Genomic DNA, 20,184 nt, shown 5'->3' with positions numbered 1-20,184 from the left:
ATTGGAGATAGGAGGGTGAGAGGGGTCTAGGATGATTATTAGCTTGGATGACTGAGAGGTGTGTGGTGCCCTTGACAATTATAGGGAAAGTGGGAAGAAGGGAGAACTTGGGGAGAAAAATAATGAATTAGGTTTTAGAAATGTTCATTTTAAGATGTCTATAAACATCCGCATCAATATGTCTAATAGGCAGTTGGAGAAGGGAGACTGGAGGTCACTAGACAAGATAGGGGTTGGATACATTTAAGATTCATCTTCATAGAGATGATAGTTGAATCTATGGGAAGTAAAATTACCAAGTCAAATAATAGATAGAGGGAGAAGAGAGCCCAGCACAGTGCCCTATGCAGAAACCTATTCTTTGGCTAATATGACCTGAAGACCCAGCTAAAGATAAGCAGTGGTCCAACAGTAGAAGAGGAATCAGACGGTATGTGGTTACTGCTGTTGCTGTTTGTCCCTAGTTCTCTGAAGAGGATCCTGACATCAGGGGTAATGCCATGACATGCAGGTGAATTAGATTAAAGTGAGGGAGGTATGTGCAAAGTCACCAGCGGAGCCATCTGGGTCCTGTGGAAAGATATAGATTAGGATAACTGGATGCAGTGGGAGACCTGGGCCTTTTTAAACCAGGGTCTTTAGCAGGTCTCAGTTTGAGTGAGGCAAAGCCCATTCAGTGATTAAGGCTTAAAAAGAAATGAGGCAAAGAATGGCATCTTTACCTAGTTAAAAAAAAAAAAAATCAATCTGGGAGGAGAAACCTCAGGGTTTCTGGCCCAAACTGTAACAATTGCTATTTACATTCACCCTGAGTCAGTCTGGACCCCAATAATGACCAAGTGGGGCTTGGTTTGGGCCCTATGCTGGGGGGGGGAGGGGGGAGGGTAAAGAAGGGAACCAGAAAATAGCAGTCTCAGAAAAACCTAGTATAGTACCCCAGAAACCTGGAAAGAAGAGAACGTGAAGGAAAAGAAGGTGATCTCACAGACTGTCTTGAATGCCAAGTGTCCAAGACTGCAGAGAGCTCAAGGATAGGGACTGAGAAAAGGCCATTGAATTTGGTAATTAGGAAATAGCTGCTTTGCAGAGGGCAATTTCTATTGACTGATGAGGTCAGAAGGAAGACTGTAGAGTGAGAGAAAAAACGAGAGCAAGGGGAAAGGAAGGAGGGGCATCTATCCTAGGCTGTCTTTTCAAGGCATTAAGCCAGAAAAGCAGCAGAGAAAAAGAGATTTTGAAAAAGAAAAAAAAAATTTAAAGCTTACAAAAATGGATTGAGTGAGAGTTTTGGGGGGATGGAGCAGACATGAACAAATCTGTAGGCAATTGGAAGCATTGAGCAGACAAGGAGAGATTGAAGACAAATGAAGGAGAGGAAACAACAGTGGGAGCGATCTACTTCCCATAGAGAGGTTAACCTTGACTATGATAAGGGCCATCTCTTAGTGGGAGACAGCAGTAAAGGAGGAGATAGTGAAACAAGGTCCCTGCATGATAAAAGATGAGGAGGAGGAGAGGAGAGGCAGCTCAGAGAGAACAGACTCAACTTTTAGTAAAACAGAAGGCTAGGCTCTCATCTGAGAGGAGAGGGAGAAGGGGACCCATGGGAGATTTATGGAACGATGAAAAAGTTTGGAAGACACACCATGGGGAGTGAGATGGTTAGTTCATTAAGGAGATGTAAAGATTGCTTTCCATTGGTGAAGGCCCAGTTCAGAATGTCATATCTATTCACAGTGGAGCAAGTCATCATAGTTTCTTCCTTTTTTTTTTCTTTCGTAGTCTTTTAAAAAAAAGTTTAATTTATTTACTATTTTATTTTTCCCTAGTTACATGTAAAAACAATTTTTAACATTCATTTTCAAAACTTTGAGTTCCAAATTCTCTCCCTTTTCCCTCTCTCCCTCACTGAGAAAGGAAGCAATTTGATATAGGTTATACATGTGCAGTCATGAAAACATTTCCATAATAGTCATGTTATAAAAGAAAACAGACCAAAAACTGCTTTTTAAAAATTTTTTTAACATTTTTATTTAAAGTTTTTAGTTCCAAATTCTCTCCCTCCCTCTCTCCCTCCTCTTCCCCATTCCTGAGATGGTAAGGCCAACATTGTTTCATGATTTTCTCCACCTTCATGTGTAGGAACAAAAGCAGAAGAAGATGGGAATGATCTAAGATGGAGGCTTGGTAGGGCATGATTGGTGATATGACCAAGGGGGGAAGGACTTTGAGAGGAAAATGAATTAATAAGTGAATAACTGAATTAGCTCACCAAGAGGTCTAGATGGGGAAAAGAGGAAGAGGCAGTTAGCACAGGAGAGAGTTAGCACCTAAGAGAAAATTGAGGGATCAGAGAGAAAGCCTACACCTCACCCCCTCATCCCCAGGATTTGGATGTCCTAGGGTAAGGCACCAGTTATGGGTCTGTATTTGCTTTACTTTAGTTTTTCTTCTGCATGAGTTTTCTGCCCTAGGAGTAGTACACATTGAGCATTGAGCAAAAGACCTCCCTTACTCAATTTGTGACTTTAACTTTAACTCCCATCTGCTTCTTCATTTGTCAGATGAGGGCATTGGACTTAATGACCTGGTTATTATTGGTGGAGTCTTGTAATGGTCTCTATACAGGGATAAAAGGAACTTGGCTTGGTAGTCTTTATTCCTCAGGAATCTGCCTCAACTCTAGCTGAAGAAGTAAGAACCATAATACTGCCCTTTCCTTGTGAAGTTACTCTTTGTTTCCAAGGAGTCAAGAAAGGTAACCTCTTTTTTTTTTAATTCCTGTCTTTTGGCCTTGGGTTGATTATAGCATGGAGGCAAAAGGATGAACATAGCTTGTAGAAGTAATCCCGCATTATTTAGCTTTATCCTTATGGGAGAATCTTCAAGCATCAGTCTCTGTTCATGGTCTTTGCTTTATTCCAGCCTAACCAACCATGGATTGCTTTAAAACAATGCGCCAGTCCTGGATTTTCCCCACCACCATCCTCTGTATCTATGGGTTTTTCTCCATGATGAAACCATCAGAACCATTTATCGTACCCTACTTAATTGGACCAGATAAAAATCTGACCCTCAGTCAGGTAAGTCAAATGACAAGTTTATTCAGAATCAATAGCATGTTTGTGATATTGGGGAGGGGAAGGGAGGGGAGGGGAGGGGAGGGCTGCCTGTTCTGCATGGACTGAACTCTCCCACGTGCTCTCAAATTGCGACCAAGAATCATGTCCCTTTAACTCACCTTAAACAAATGAGTTGAAGGACTCTCTGGTATTTGTTGTAGGAGAAATTTAGTGGCTTAGCTCCTCAACCCCTTCCAAAAAGAACCAATGTCCACAAGAACCCCATGTTGTCACACCTCCAGGACTGTTCCTCATTCCTTCAAAAAGTTTACAAGGACAATGTACCAGTTTCCCTTGGATTTTGTTACTCTCCACTCAAAAAACAAAGTCACCTCCCAGCTGAGAGTACCTGGGTAACAAAACAATGGAAAGAATTTGCCCCAAGAAAGAAGATCAAATAATTTTCTATCATGTAGAAATTCTATGCCCATCTTTCCACTGTTTTGTAAGCAGAAAAAGATAAGGAGAAGTATTTCATTTTCCTTTAGGGCTTAGCGACATTTTTAGAAGGCAGCAAGAGAAGTTTAGCACCTTCTCAGGCCCCTCCAGCCTGTCTTCCTCTCCAGAGCCACTGATGGCCTCTGAATTCTTGCTTCATTGTGAGTTTGTGGAAAATTCCAAAAGAGAAATGCACAGTTATCTGCCACGCCCATCTTCTTAGAATGGTGTGCCTAGAACTGGAAGATACTGTAAAGGTCACCTAGTCCAACCCTCCTCCCCCTGTTTTATGGGTGAAGGAAATGGGAAGCACAGAGATAATGTGACTTTTCTAAGGTCACTCGGAGCCAGGGTTCCAATTCTGTGGAGTTTTAGGATTTTACCTTTAGCTTAAGCCCAAAATGATGATGATGATGATGATGATGATGATGATGATGATGATGATGATGATGATGATGATGATGATAATGATGATGATGATGAAACAATAGCTAGTGCCTACTATGTACTAGGCACTACAAATATTATCACACTTGATCTTCACAGCAACCTTGAGAGGTGCTATTATCCCCCTTTTATATGAGGAAACTGAGGCAAACAGAGACAAAGTGACTTACCCAGGACAATACAGCTAATAGGTTTCTGAGGCCAAATTTGAACTGAGGTCTACCCATTACACCACTTAGCCACCTCTGGTATATTAGTCAATTAGAGAGAACTATTAGTTATTAGATACTTCATGTGCTCTGAGGATTCTTTGTTTGGTTTGTCTTGGTTTGGTTTTTAAGAGACTCTTGGGACTAAGAAGTTGTTGTGGGGCATGACATCAGGGCGGTGATGCCATGAAAAGCAAGTGAATTGGATTTAAGTGAGGGAGGGCTGTGCCGGAGTCATCTGGGTCCAATGGCCAGACAGAGATCAGGGCTGCTGGAGATAGCCCAGGATGCCATGGGGGACCTTGATCTTTTCAAACAAAGATCTTTAGCAGGTCTCAGTGTGACTGAGGCAATGCCCATTCAGTGATTAAGGCTTAATAAAAAATGAGGCAGAGAATGGCAAAGACTGGGAGGGTTTCTGGCCAAAACAGAAACAATTGCTACTTACATTCATTCTGAGCCAGTCAGGGCCCCACCAATGACCAAGTAGGACTTGACCTGGGACCTCCTGTTGGCCAATCAATAAGAGCCAGAGTGATTTGTTGTTAAGGCTGGTCTTTAAGGAAGATTAAAATTTACATTCCCTTTGGACAGAACACCATCAGCTAAGATGTGATACCCTATGTGGGCAGAAGGAAGGGAAAGAGAGAAAGAGAAAGGAAAAGAAAGAAAACTGTGTTGCTCAACTGACCAGTCTGTTTGATCCCCAGTGGGCAGCTACTTTCCTACTCAGAGGTTATTATTTGTCCTGGTTTTCTTGCCATGAAATGCAAGTGAACTAAATTTAAGTGAGGCAGGAGTGCTCAAAGTCACCAGCCTCACTTTCTCCTCCAGAGCCATCTGGGTCCAGTGGCCAGATGGAAGCAAAAAGGAATGGCAAATAGATCTGCCACAGGTTTAAGCTTATAGCTAGGGCACAAAATGTATGGACAAAAGTACTATAATGTTAGTGAAAAGAACAAAAAAAGAACTGAATGCTGCCAAAGTATATAATAGGATGAAGCTTGGCCCTAAAGAAAGAGGAAAAAAAAAACACATTCCTTCTGCCACTACCCCAGCTTCTTTGCCAACATGAGGGACTAGGGTATGGAAAGCCACAGCTGACTTCTGAACTGTTCACCTTTTTTATTCTTCCTGAGGGAGGAGGAAAACCCTTGGGAAATTAGAGGAGAGAAAGTGATAGGGACTGGACCTGATTTTACTCTCACTCCTAGGTGAGAACTCCACTAATGATGACTCAACTTTCTTTATAACTGAGAGACTTAAGGTGTTGCCTAGAGCACTGAGAGGTTAAGTGGTTTGCCCTGAATCAGAGTCAATAAGTCTGCACTCAAGCAAGGAGCTTCTGGATCCATAACTAGGTAGCTATTGGCTATACTAGGCTGATTTTCTATGTAAGCCAGGGGGTCTTGATCTTTTTTCATCTCAGGAATCCCTTTGGCTGTCTGAAGCCTGTGGATCCCATCTCAGATTAATATTTTAAATGAATAAAATAATACAGAATTGCAAATTATATCGATTGCATAGAAATAGCTATATATCTATAACTACATTTTAAAGCAAGTTCACTTACCCCAGGTTAAGAACGCCATGTGTCAGTAATATAAAAAGTGAAAGGTAACAATGAAAATTTATTTTAAAAAAAAAGCAAATTTCAATATAGAAATAGATACATATATAGGTATAAATACATATATATATATATATATATATATCTGTATCTATATCTCCCCACATACATATATGCATATATAGACACATTCAGGTATGTATTTTTGTACATGCATATATTGCATATGTATGTGTTTACATATCTATATGTGTGCATGTGTAGATAGATATGAAGTCCTTAAATGATTAGGGCAAATTAGTTTCTACCATTTTAAGACTACCAGTCAAAAAAGAAAACTTCATTCTTGTAGGAAATCCCTTTTTCTTTTTTAATAGCATCTTCTTTTTAGAGTAGTACAGTGTAACCCAAGGCTGCATCACCACTGGGCAGGTGTCTGGGTACAGTGGATTCCCTTTATTTCTATCCTCTTCTCCTAAAGAAATTCTGGTTGCCTATGTAAGCAAGATAATTTGACAACAAGTGCTTATCAAATATCTACTGTATACAGAACACAGTGGTAGTTCTCGGAGTAATGTAAAAGCAAAAACAGTATGATCTATATTCTCAAGTAGCTTACATGGGGGAAGGAACTAAAAAGCAGATAGTATTTATGAGATAATATGAGGGAGAAAGCACCTAGAAAAGTCAAGAAAGGCTTGATTTGAAATATAAGGTGATCCTTAAAAGAAGTCCTAACCAATCAAAGAGGCAGAGGCAAGGAAGACCTTCATTCAAGGCATCGTAATGGGAGCAGAAACCCAAGAATTCATCACCAGACAAGGATAAAGTAGCACTAGAGATTCCTGCTAATGGGAGCTCACCAGTCAGCCAAGAAGGCTGCGTCATTCCAGAACCATCAGTCTGTGCAGAGCTACAGAGGAACAAGATAGATGGAAGACGTGGGGGAGCAGCAAACCAGGAAAAAGTCTTCCAAGACAGAGTTCTCCTTTGATAATCTGCAGAATACACCATGTAAATGGTCACCATGGAGCTCTGTCAACTTTCCAAATCTGGCTCTTGGAAAAATCTCGTTTTCTGTTCCTCCTCTCACTGACAGGAGGAACCAGATCAGAAATTGTTTTACTGGCCCAGCCTTCACTGATTTCATTCTAGGCTTCAGGGATTTCATTAATTTCAAATGAGACAGTAGTTGCACAGTGTCTGGCACATAGCTGATGCTATGGCAATGCTTGCTCAATCACTTTGCTCCTATCCAACTCTTGATTGACACCATTTGGAGTTTTCCTGGCAAAGATACAAAGATGTGTGTGTACATTTACGTACATGTGTGTGTTTGTTTCTATATCTATGTCTAGATACGTAAAAACGTTGGCTCGCTATATTAATTCACTATCTTTCATGTACTTAAGAAGCTTTGAATTGTCTCATTGTCACGTTATGCGTCTTTTTGTGACCCCACAGGTCTCCAATGAGATGTTTCCAGTCTGGACTTACTCTTACTTGGTGCTGTTATTCCCTGTGTTTGTGCTGACTGATTACCTCCGGTATAAGCCCATTATCATCTTACAGGGAGTTAGCTTTCTGATTACCTGGTTGATGCTTTTATTTTCCCAAGGATTAGTAGCCATGCAGATCTTGGAATTTTTCTATGGGATGGTCACAGCCACGGAGGTGGCCTACTATTCTTACATTTACAGTGTGGTCAGTGTGGAACACTACCAGAAAGTGACCAGTTACTGTAGAAGCGTCACGCTGGTGGGATACACTGTGGCTTCCGTGCTGGCACAGCTCTTAGTCTCCTTGGCACACGTATCTTACTTTTATCTCAATGTTATAAGTATGACTTCTGTCTCCGTGGCATTCGTTTTCACATTTTTTCTGCCAATGCCCCAGAAAAGCATGTTCTTCCATAAAAAGTTGGGAGCAGAAATCCAAGGATCATCACCAGACAGGGGTGTAGTAGCATTGGAGATGCCTGCTAACGGGAGCTCAGCAGTCAGCCAAGAAGGCTGCATCATTCCAGAACCCTCTGCCAAATCAGAAAGACAGCAAAAAAGCCAATCAGCTGACCTTCAGCAAGGAAACTTGGTGCGGAGAGTGTTTCTGTACTGGTGGCAGGACTTGAAGGAGTGCTACTCGACCAAACATCTTCTATTCTGGTCCATTTGGTGGGCTTTTGCCACGGCCGGCTTTAACCAAGTGTTAAACTACGTCCAGCTTCTGTGGGATTACAAGGCACCGTCTCAAAGCTCTCAGGTGTATAATGGAGCGGTAGAAGCTATCTCAACATTTGGAAGTGAGTAGAGAAAGCTAGAGCCTCCTTTTTCAACACTCTTAGTCAACTAATAAGCAATGCCTCAGTCATTGGGGATACAAAGGTGGATAGGTGGGCCGGTGGATAGATATATTGAGATGTAATATGAGGGAGAAACTGTCTTCCTCAGTTTCCTGAACTGTCAAATGGGGATAATAATGGCATCTACCTCTCAGATTGTTGTGAGGATCAAATGAGAACATTGACAGTGCCTGGTACCCAGTAGGCACTATATAAATGTTAACTATAAATAACTACATAAAAACAAAAATAAAATGACTCCTGTATACAAAGTACTTTATTTATTTTTTTTTTTTTTTTGCACCACAGTAAGTGCCTCTGAGTCAGCCAAGGAGGGAGGGAGGTAATGGAAGAAGGGAGGAAGGGAGATAGGTACTATCATTATCTCCATATTTACAGGTCAGGAAACTGAGGCAGATACCATTCTTATCTGGACCATCTAGCTACAGAAATAAGAACAATCGTCAGTATGTATTGGTAATTTCCTCATCCAGGAGTTCCCTACACCAATGAAATCATTCGTACGTGGTTGTTTGCATGTTGTTTCCCCTGTTATTTCTGTGAGCGCCTGAAAGCAGGGATTGGAGTGGTTTTTTTTTTCCTTTTCTTTGGTTCCCTAGGTTAGCAAGGTGCCTGGAACTTGGGAGACATTTAATAAATGCTAGTAGACTAGTCTGACATTGGAAAGTAACTAAACAATAGAGATGTTTATTTTCCTAACTGAAAATCAAAGGAGACTTTGAATATATTTTCTAGGAAGTCACATGGTTCCACACCCTTTGCCTTTATTAACATTTTCAGGAAACCCATTGTCAAGCTCATTCTCTTCTTGGAGAGTATAGTTTGAGCCTTAGAAGTTGAGAACTATTCTTTTTGGTTGCTTCACTTGGACCCATTTCCTTCCCTTTTGATTTTCTGTACTTGTTTCTGGACAGAAGCTATATCCATTTTCCTTTCCAAACATTATTACCTATCCTGTGTTTAAATGGAGTCAAAATTTCATAGAATCATAAAAGCCTGTCTTTTAAAGGTCCCCCAATTCTAAACATAGATGTTGTCATCTCTGTATAGAAAAAAACTCTCAACCATTTTCAATTTCCTAAGGAAACTCTTCAATTAGCATAATTATATGTGCATACATATGCATACCTGTGGGTGTCTGTGTATGTGTATGCTATGTTTTCCAGCTGAATGGAAGCTCCTTGAGGGCAGGAACCACCCTTTGTTGTCTGTATCCTAAGTACCTAGCACCAACGCTGGTACCTAGTAGGTTCTTAATAATTTTTTGACTAATTGGCAGACCTAAGATCTCATAAAAATTTGGCCATGCCTACAAGGGACCAAGCACAAAACTAGTAGGAATTTTGTCTAAAAAACTGACTGCATAACCCACAACCCTAATACACATAGTCAGAGGATTGGTTACTGAAAATGAGGAGAGAGTAAATATGGAGATGTTGCAATTGTAAGGTATCTGGAAGGAAAAAAAAAAACAACTCTGGATCTTGAATATAGGAAACATATGTGTTGGATCCAAGTAGAACTAGCCTGTGAGATCTGATTGTTAAATTTTCAGCATGAATATCTACCCCTCAGAAATCAATATATGCTAAAAATCAAGACTTGATTTGTCAATGTCTAGACATAAAGTAATGGGAGGAAAAGTAGTGCAAATTAAATTTTAAAATGTGTCTCGCTACATTTTTTCCACCAGAGCTGGTTGTTAAGCATTTACCAGCACAGTGCTTGGTAGACATATAGAGTTTTTGCTGAAAGTATAGAAAAATTAAGACTCTTAATTGTCTCCAGAAGAGAAAAAAATATGAGAAACTCTCCCTGGAAGAAAGTACTGAATGAAATAGTAAAAAGTAGAACAAGCATGTCACTGGGAGACTAGATGACCTGTGATTTTAGTCCTGATTCAGGTACTTAGTAGCTGGGCTTCAGTCTCTGGGTCTCATTTTCCTCATGTGAGCAGTGATGGTTCTGGGCTCGAAGATAATACCACCTTCAAGTCTCAATATGCCCTGGAACAAAATGTTTCATTATAGACAAGAAAAATATATAAGAATTTTTAGCAAAGTGGATTTTTGTCAAATGAAAATCCCACAGGGACTTTCCCTTTGCAGTAGTTTGGTTCTACATTCTTAATTTCACACCATGTATTTGTACAGACTTTCCACGTCTGAAATGTAATCCCTCTTCATCTTCATCTCATAATATCCCTCTGGTTCTTATAGGCATACTGTAGCTGTCACCTCCTCCAGGAAGCCTTTCTTAATCCTCCTCATTGTTAGCATTCTTGTCCTTTTGAATATGCTTTCTACTGTTTTCAGAATCATTACCTGGGTTCAAATCTCACCTCTTTACCTATGTGACCTTGGACCAATCACCCACTTAACCTCCCTAGGCTTCCATTGCTTCATCTATAAAATAAGGACTTCTACAAACTGTCTTTGATCCCTCCAATTCTAGAATTATGATTTTACAATTCATGAATTATCAAGCATGATTCCTGATTTTTTTTTCAAAAAGGTATTTTCTAGATTAGAACAAATAATAAGCTGGTCTTTATTCTCTTCCTTGCAGGTGCCGTGGCATCCTTTGCTGTGGGCTATGTGAAAATCAACTGGGATCTTTTTGGAGAGCTGGCTTTAGGAATTTTCTCAGTCATGGATGCTGGCTCACTCTTCCTCATGCATTTCACCAACAACATCTGGGTGTGTTATTCCGGCTTTTTGATTTTCAAATCAGTTTATATGCTTCTCATAACCATTGCAGTGTAAGTATTATTGTGTGTTTCTCTTAAATTTGTTGAATTTGTAATTAAAAAAGAAAATCCATCCTTTTCCTGCTTTGGATAACAGCACCATTTTAACAACTAAGGTCTATCTGGAATGCTTCTTAGTTTTAAGGTCAGAAGCAATGCAACAATTTACCTTGCTACTTTCTCTGAATTTTGCTAAGAATGATGAAACTAGGAAAAGGTCAATTGTGTTGAATGATAGGTTTGGCAAGAATGTGTCATCAGGTTTTGATTTTTGTTCTGTTTTGCAAATTATCATAATAGGATGTGATTCCATTGTGTGCTCACTGGTAGATTTCTTTCAGTCCTAATCTCTTATTGGGTAATCCTACCATACCTACCTCTCTGTGAAACCAGTTTTTAAAATGTTCCCAGGAAAGGGAAATAAAGATGCCCTGTAGTGACCTAGATACAGAGATTATGTAAAGATCAAAATCCTAAAGATGTTTTTGAAAGCACCAAAACCAAGACTCACCCTGATTCATAAGAGAGCCAAAATGCTATAAGGAGATTATTAAAAGAGCTACAGATGTGAAGATGGCGCTCAATGATGCCAGGGGGGAAAAAACCACCTGAAGGGATGAGGCATTCATTACTCACCACTTCCTATTTGGCAACCCTGATCAGTGATCAAATAATCAACTGAGAATGTCATCCTGTCTCCACCACTCATTGATTTGCATAAAGTTCTGATTAGGACACACCTTCCAGCTCAGTCTATAATCCAAAGACCTTCCCATAGTCTATTCTGGAGAAATAGAGTAACGTTAGCCCTATTCTCTTTCTCAGCTCTGCAAGGTCTGTTTCAAAGCTGTGTGGAGGAAACCCTTCATTTAAGCTTCTTCAGAGAAAACAGACTCTCTCGCTTCCATAAAATCTTTCATAAACTTTACCTCTGAAAGTTGAGCCCCCTCAGTATCGAATCCAGTTGTCACAGAACCCAGCTGAATGATAGCAAAGAAAGGGAGCACATCCATGCCTGCCCTTGGTGCATTTCCCAGTTCTTTGAACGAAATTAGAAATGAAAATGTATTAAATGCTTACCATGTGCTGGGGATACAAATAGATCGGGGACTTCTTAACTTAAGCTTTTGGTGCTATGAACTTCTGGCAGCCTAAAGTCTATGGAAAACATCAATTTAGAGTATAATGTTTGGGGAATGAGCTTGTATAGAAGGAAAATCATAGCTTATGGGATCACAAATTAGAGCCAATGCATCCTCAGAGGTCATGTAGTCTCAAATATTTAAACTGATTCATTGCTTGACCAATATCGTACACCAGCCAACTGAACAGGTGTGAAGTAAAACTTGAATGTTGCCTTAATTCAAATTTTTATAACAATAATAATAATCCTGTATTACTGATTAGAAACACTTTTTCTTATGGTCTTTACTTGCAAGTGCTCTACCCAAAAGGAATTAAATCTTGATCACTGAAACCGTTTTGTTTTGTTTTTTTCTTGTTTTTTATCTAACCTTAATCCAAATCCCTCTGACCACAGATCCCAGGCCAAGCCCTACTTAGGCATTGTTTTGGGCCCTGATTGGCTCAGAGTGAATGTAAAAAGAAATTGTTTCTATTTGGGCCAGAAACCATGAGGGTCTTCCCCTTAAAGATGAATTTTTTTTTAAATTAGGTAAAGAGGCCATTCTGTCTCATTTCTTACCTAACCTTCATCACTGAATGGGCTTTGCCTCAGTCAGAGTGAGACCTGGAAAAGACCTTAGCTTTAAAAGGTCAAGGTTCCCCAATGCATCCAGGGCTATCTTCTGTTGTCCTGATCTATATCTTGCCACTAGACCCACATGGCTCCAAAGGGGAGAAAGTGAGGCTAGTGATTTTGCACAGTCCTGCCTCACTTTAATCCAATTCACTTGCATGTCATGGTACCATTTCCCTGAAATCATGGTCCTCTTCAAGAACAAGGACAAACAGCAGGTATAGGATGACTGCTTATTAATTAAGGAAAGGCTCTTGGTCTCATGGGGCAGGTTGGTGGCACAATGGATAGAGCACTAGGGCTGAAATCAGGAAGACCTGAGTTAAAATTTAACGTTAACTCAGACACTTATTAGCTATGTGACCCTGGGCAAGTCACTTAAATATTTATTTCTCTCAGTTCCTCATCTGTAAAATGAGCTGAAGAAGGAAATTCTAGTAACTTGCCAAGAAAATCCCAAATATGGTTGCAAAGAGTTGGACACAACTAAACAACATCTTGGTCTTATAAATTCAAGTGACTCCCCATCTATCTTGGATATCAGACTTTAATCAGTGATATTCCAATAATAAATCTTATGCAAAAGTTCACACAGTTCTTTAGTTTATAAATTCAAGGTTTTCTTGCCCATGCAACTTGGAACATTGAAAATTATCCAAATATTTATGTCCATATTTAGAGTTAACTACAGCACAGAGCCTGTATGTGAGTATAATGGTCTTAGTCAGGGTTAGGGCACTGTCCTATTCTATTCCTAAACCCCCACATAGGAGGCTGACAAGTTAATGATCCTTCAAGGGAGGGTTAAGGATTTCCTTTGGTGTGATAGCAAGGGATTATACCTACTTAAAAAGAAAAAGAAAAGTTGGTCACTTCAGGACCTCCACTGCCAGACTAGCTATCTTCTAAGTGTTCCCAAGTCACTGCCTTTATAGATCTTGTCTCGACCTGACAAAATGAATCAAGATTCTGAAGGGACGATCTGCATGCCAAGAGAGAAACGTGTTTCTTGTTTCACCTCCAACCTCTAAGAAGGCACTTTAATATATGTTTTGAGGAAAATAATTTGTTGATTGATTATGGAATCCAGATTGTGTTCAAATCTCAACCTCTGGAACTTGTGTGATTGAACAAATCACTTCAATTTCTACCTGGTTGTGAAGGGAGTTTTCAGCATGGAAGCTACACAGGATAATAAATCATCACTTCTTTACAGCTATTGTTTAGTAGGACCCTTGCGAGACCTCATTTTGTGTACTGGGTTTTATAATTTTCCATTGGGATGACCCTACTCTGGTTCAATTGTGTGCTTCATGTACAGTTTGATTTTTTTCTTCTGTTAATCTGAGATTCAATTGATTTATCTAACAAATATTAATAGCCTACATTATGTATAGGACTGAGCAAGAAACAAAGAGACATCATTCTTCTCGAGACTGCAGGATTTAAAAATAAACAGAAGAAATACTAGAACGGGAAAAATGATTGCATTAAGTATAATCAATAAAAGACTGATGTCCAGAATACATGGGGAATTAATTGATATGCAACCCCAAGAGTTTTCCAAAAGATTTTGAATATACGAATGATCTGTGATGTCAGGAGAACCCATCCTCTAAACAGTATATAGTCTATGACTTAATAAACAAGTTGTAAAATACAGAGAAAATTAATTACTTGTGTCCCAGGTGGGATTTGATCCCAAGTCTTTCTGACATCAATCTCCACATTGTATCCAATATGTCCCGTGCTGCTACTTCTTGGTTTTGAATAACAAGGGTCTTTTTATTTTTCTGACACTTGTTCACTTTCTTGTCCAGGCTAGAAATAGAGAGGCTACTCACAGTACAAAGTCATTACTGATTGGCATGGAAACTTTGACTTGCCTTGATTTGACTTGGGTTGGTTTGTCCTTCTTTACATAATTTAATACAACTCCTATTGCCAGGGGCTCACTGTACTGATCCCAGATTTAGACTGAACGGCTTTAGCACTACTGTAGCTCAACTTCCAAGATCAGGAGATCTGCCAGCATCAGCTTCCCCAGGAGCTGATAATATAGGCATGTGCCACCATGCCTGGCCAAAAGATAAGGAATAGGGCTTTAACAGCTAATCCAATTTTTCCCCTCTTCAGTCTTCCCAACCTTAATGTTTCCTCCACTTTACCATTCATTCATTTTTTCTGGTAGAAGGTGATTAAAAGGAGGGTAGACCTCCCCATTAAGACAATGATTTACCTCCCCAAAAAGCCCTGAGCATAAGATCAACAAAGAAATTTGTCTTCTGCTCTCACCCTTTTTTGGTGATATTAGTAAAATGATATTGTTATTTTGATATTGGTGATAATATTGACCATTTACATCATGTTAGATTTCAGATTGCAGTGAACCTCAGCATGGAGCGCTATGCTTTAGTTTTTGGAGTCAATACCTTCTTGGCCTTGTTGATTCAGACCATAATGACATTAATCGTAGTTGACGCCAGAGGTCTGAGTCTACACGTGGACATTCAGGTAAGTTTTCAATAAATTCTCCTGGAGACAGGGGTGGCAGAGCTGTAACTACGTAGCTAGGTGGCAGATAAGAGTACTAGACTCGGAGCTAGGAATGGAAGCCTGCTTTAGACATTCTATGTTTATTTTTATATTCCATTATTTTATTATTATTATCTAATATTTTTAATATTCTAAATATTCTATACTTATTTCAGCATTCACTTCCATAAGATTTTGAGTTCTAAATTTTCTATCCCTCCTTGCCCTCCCCCCTCCCCAAGATGATGTGCAATCTGATAAAGGCTCTACATAAACATTCATATTAAACATTTTCACATTAGTCATGCTGCAAAGAAGAATCAATACCAATGGGAGGACCCCAGGAAAGAAGAAACAAACAAAAAAGAGAGCAGAGTATGCTTCCATCTGCATTCAGACTCCATAGTTCTTTCCCTGGATGTGGACGCATTTTCCATCATGAGTCTTTTGGAATTGTCTTAGATCCTTGCATTCCTGAGAAGAGCCAAGTCTATCAAAGTTAGTCATAGCACACTGTTGCTGTTACTATACTGTATACAATGATCTCCTGGTTCTGCTCACTTCACTTAACATCACTTCTGAAATCCTCCTGCTCATCACTTCTTATGGAACAATAGTATTCCATTACATCCATAAACCACAACTTGTTCAGTCATTCCCCCATTGATGGTCATCCCCTCAATTTCCAACTCTTCTGCCTTAGACATTGACTAGCTATGGGAAGAGTCAAATGAATTAAAATATTAAAGCCCTTTGCAGACCTTAAAAAGCTTTTTAAATGTCAGCCACTATTACCTATTAACTGGGGTGGAACAATAGGGCATTTGCCCCACAATATGAAATCCAGAGGGTACTTACTACAAAGTCCCAGGGAATGCTTCCTCTCTGTGGTGGCCCCATCCTGAGGCTCTGTCCTCACCGTCTAATCACCAACCATGTCCAGGCCAGAAATATACAGACCTCCAGATTTTCTCAGGGCAATTCTTCCCCACTGTGGCCACATCTATTTCACCCTCACATTTAAAAAGGGGCAAAAATCGGTAGTTGCAACTCTCACATGCTGGCATGATTTCCAAAGGAAATCTGTGGAAAGCTAGAAATAGAAATCATCATAGAAATATGGAAGTAAAGTATAAAGCCTCTTTTCCCATTTTTAAAAATGTTTTGCTTTTTAATTTATGGAATAAAGCAAGCATTTCAATAACATGATACAACAAAAAAGAGAAGATAATTTAGTAGAGATTCTGAACTTATTGGATCCCTAAAGGAATTATGTCTTCTTTGAAGACAGAACAAAAGGAAAAGGGCTTACTTAGAGTTCAGTGAATGAATTTTAACTTATGTATAAGAAAATATGAGATATTCCAAAAGAAGGTTTTAGAACACCTTATACTTTCTAACAATATTTAATGATTTACTAATAGAATCATTCAATATAGCTAACATTCATGTTTGTCTGAAATAGCCCACATATCATTCTGCCTGAATGCAAGAGAATTAACTAGGTAACATTCATTTTTTAAACTTAGTTTTTAGAAATTTTCACATTTTTCTCAATTACATATAAAATATTCTAGCATTATTTTTTAATTTTTGAATTATAAATTCTCTCCCTCCCTCCCTCCCATCCTTCTTCCTTGAGAAGGGAAGGAATTTGATATAGATCATACATGTGCAATCATGATATTTACCATGTTACAAAAGAACATGGACCAATAGAAAGGCAAGAAAAATAGAGTTTTTAAAGTAGGCTTTGATCTGTGTCCATACTCCATTAGATCTCTCTCTGGAGGTAGATAGCATTTTTCATCATAAGTCTTTCAGAATTATCTTTGATCACTATATTGCTGAGAATGGGTAAGTCATTCACAGTTGATTATCGTACAATATTGCTGTTACAGTGTACAATGTTCTCATGGTTCTGCTTACTTCACTTTGCGTCAATTCATATAAATCTTCCTGGGTATTTTCTGAAAGCGTCCTGCTCATTATTTCTTAAGACAATAGTGTTCCATCACAAACCATGTACCACAATTTGTTCAGCCATTCCTAATTGATGGAGTTAGACTAAATGTTCTGAAGTCCCTTCCAACTTTAATATGATCTCCTGTTCTTATAATGTTTGGGTGGTAAGGGTTCACTCTCTGTAGATCACTGCCACATCTCCATCTCAAACTTTTCGACCATGTCACATGCATTCACTATAGGTACACCCTAAGTCTTTGCCCTGGGCTCTTTTCTTTTTTCTTTCTGTACTCTCACTTAGCAATCTTATCAACTTTCCATTGGTTTATTTATCATCTCTATGCAGATGATGCCCAGGTATATCAAGCTCTAATGTCTCTTGAGTTCCAGTCCCACTCATCAATTGCCTTTTTTATATCCCCGTAGGCATTTCACATTCAACATATCCAAAACCAGAAATCATTATCTTACCTCCCAAAGTTCCTTCTTCACAACTTTCCTATTACTAATGACTGCACCATTTTCCTTCTACTCACTTCAGTTTGCAAAGCTGATATCATCCTTGCCTCCTAACTTTCACTCACCCTCTCAGGGATCTCAGTGATATTGCCTAATCTTTTTGTTTCTTTTTCCACACCGTGTCTTAGACATTGTCCCTGCTTGAATTCAGACCCAGTTCAGAACTTCCATCAACTTTCACTTTTCTAATACGATACTCTTCTAATTGGCCTCCATTACTTACAGAATCAAAGCACAGCCTCGCCCCCTACACATCTTTCTAGCCTTAATTCTACTCCACCCTTCTGTGAAGCAGTCATATCTTCCTATGTGTTCCTCCCACAAGATGCTTCATTTCCCCCTCCCCGTCCCATCCCATGGTGGGAATGCCCTCCCTGTTTCTGCTTCATTATCCTGAGATTCCTTCAAGACTCAACTCAAATGCTACCTTCAGCAGGAGGTCTTTTCTGGTTCCCCCATTTTCTAGTGCCTTCCTCTCTAAGGTTACTTTTCATCTATAGGGTAGGTATCTTCAATATACCTATTTAAGTACATATCTTCTATTTGAATATAAGCTTCTTGAAGGCAGGGACTACCTTTTTTTTTCTTTATATTCCCCAGTCCTTAGTGTCTAGCACTGCCTATTGATTGAATGGGAAATCCACTTGCATTTGGCAGGCATCATATTCTTCTGCTATATTCAGATTTTCCCATCAGCCCTATCACCACCCCCAGCTCAGACTTCACTCTTAGCACCCCTGTTTTAAGCTTCCCTCCCCAAAATAGTATTTTATGTGAAAGAATGAAAACAAAACTGAGGTAACAAAAAATTAGAGATGAAAAATTATGGTAAAGAGGTTCTTTGACATGAAGAGAACAGCTGCTCCCGTTTAGATGGTCCTCTGAGGGTAATTTAGACTGGCGCTCTCTGTAACATCCCTTGTCCCACTTGGCACTGAACCATCCCACTCACTCTTAAGTAAGGAAGCCAAATGAGCCCTGAGTTGCAGAGTCTATTAGATTAGTCATCTGATGCTGGATATTTTTGTTAAAATGTTAAACCATGTGAAAGTAAAATGCATGGAAATGGGAAAATAATTCCTAAGGGAGGCTGTCTATAGGAAGATATAAAATATCCAATACAGGGCAGAACAGAATGCTTTTTTTTTTTTTAAACAAATGAAGTGGGGCGGCCAGGTAGCACAGCGAGTAAGAGCACCGGCTCCAGTGTCAGACTGACCTGGAGATCGAATCCCGGGCTCAGACACTTAGCACCCACCCAGAAACACCTGGCCGTGTAACCTTGAGCAAGTTACTTAACCCCAATTGCTTAGGGGCGGCCGGGTGGCTCAGCGAGTAGGAGCACCGGCTCCAGTGTTGGGACGACCTGGAGCCCGAATCCCGGGCTCAGACACTCAGCACCACACCCAGAAATAATAATAGCTGGCCGTGTAACCTTGAGCAAGTTACTTAACCCCGATTGCTTTAAAAAAAAAAAAATGAAGTGTGTAATTCAACCATGACTTGGATACTCCCATCACACTTTTTTTTTTTTTTTTCATGAAATCAGCTCTGTTTTTACTCTGTATGACCTTAGGTAATTGCTTTACCTGTCTGGTCTTCTGTTTCCTCAAGTACAAAATGTGAAATTTGAACCAAATGACCTCGAAGGTCCCATCTAGAACTAAAATATTATTAAATAACATTGATTTTTAATGGAGTTTTAAGCAGTGGTGTGCTATTAAGTGTTTTAACAATGAGCTCTGTGGGAGAAAAATGCACACCCTTTTAAATGTAACCTGCACTATTAACATTTTCTCATCATTAACTTCTCTCATCACTAAGTCTAAACAACCTACAATATGATAAATCATGCCTTTATTTGTAGCACTTGTGGATCTCCAAGGTCTAAATGTTCTCATTGAAAATTTAACCACTGGCTCACCTGAGCTTTAACTTGGTTCTATTTCCTCCCTCCTCCCCCCCCCCCCCACGGTTTAAGGGAAATTATTGGAATTCCCTACAGTGACAGATTATTGGATCACATATTTGTCAATTTACACATTCAAATATTCACCTAAGTATATGTTATATACTATAAGCAAATGTCTTCAATGGGGGTTTAATTTTTTTTTTCCACAATCACAAATCCAGCCTAATAAGTTGGGGTTTTTAAAGAGTTATAACATTTCTCCTAAGTCCAAACCTTCAATTTTCCCTGGGCACTTACTTAGTCCAGAAATGATTAAGAGACCAAGACAGATCTTTCCCACAAAAGGAAGTGTCAGGAGAAACATGGTTCACTTATATTATTCCAAGTGGTCTATGATAGCATAATCTGGGGGTAATCATTCAACTGGTCAAGATTATAGCCAGTCTCTTATCTCATGAAATTAATTTAAAAGGGCTGATGGGGATGGGGGAGGGCAGAGAAGATGTCTGTTTAAAAAAAAATACTTGGGGCAGCTAGGTGGCATGTGAATTGAGCACCCGCCCTGGGGTCAGGAGGACCTGAGTTCAAATCTGGCCTCAG

General features: G+C 39.5%; 1 protein-coding gene across 9 annotated transcripts in view; it reads left to right on the top strand.

The window, feature by feature from the left end:
* Positions 1 to 20,184, top strand: part of SLC19A3 (solute carrier family 19 member 3) — a 58,925-nt gene that overhangs the window by 36,522 nt on the left and 2,219 nt on the right. For 6 of the 9 annotated variants that reach the window (XM_069104600.1, XM_069104601.1, XM_069104602.1 and 3 more), the window contains 4 exons: positions 2,926 to 3,083; positions 7,251 to 8,085; positions 10,714 to 10,906; positions 15,026 to 15,167. In XM_069104600.1, the coding sequence (XP_068960701.1) occupies positions 2,937 to 3,083; positions 7,251 to 8,085; positions 10,714 to 10,906; positions 15,026 to 15,167 (1,317 nt within the window). In that variant the 5' untranslated portion in view covers positions 2,926 to 2,936. Of the gene's footprint in view, positions 1 to 2,564; positions 2,759 to 2,925; positions 3,084 to 7,250; positions 8,086 to 10,713; positions 10,907 to 15,025; positions 15,168 to 20,184 lie in introns of all 9 variants that reach the window. The other 3 variants (XM_069104595.1, XM_069104594.1, XM_069104596.1) reach the window with 1 other exon arrangement.

This window comes from Petaurus breviceps, unplaced genomic scaffold, assembly GCF_028583685.1.
Source record: "Petaurus breviceps papuanus isolate PSGF00001 unplaced genomic scaffold, PetGlider_PUasm1.0 688, whole genome shotgun sequence".
Taxonomy (NCBI): Eukaryota; Metazoa; Chordata; class Mammalia; order Diprotodontia; family Petauridae; genus Petaurus; species Petaurus breviceps.
This window is presented reverse-complemented; position numbering and strand designations above follow the sequence as displayed.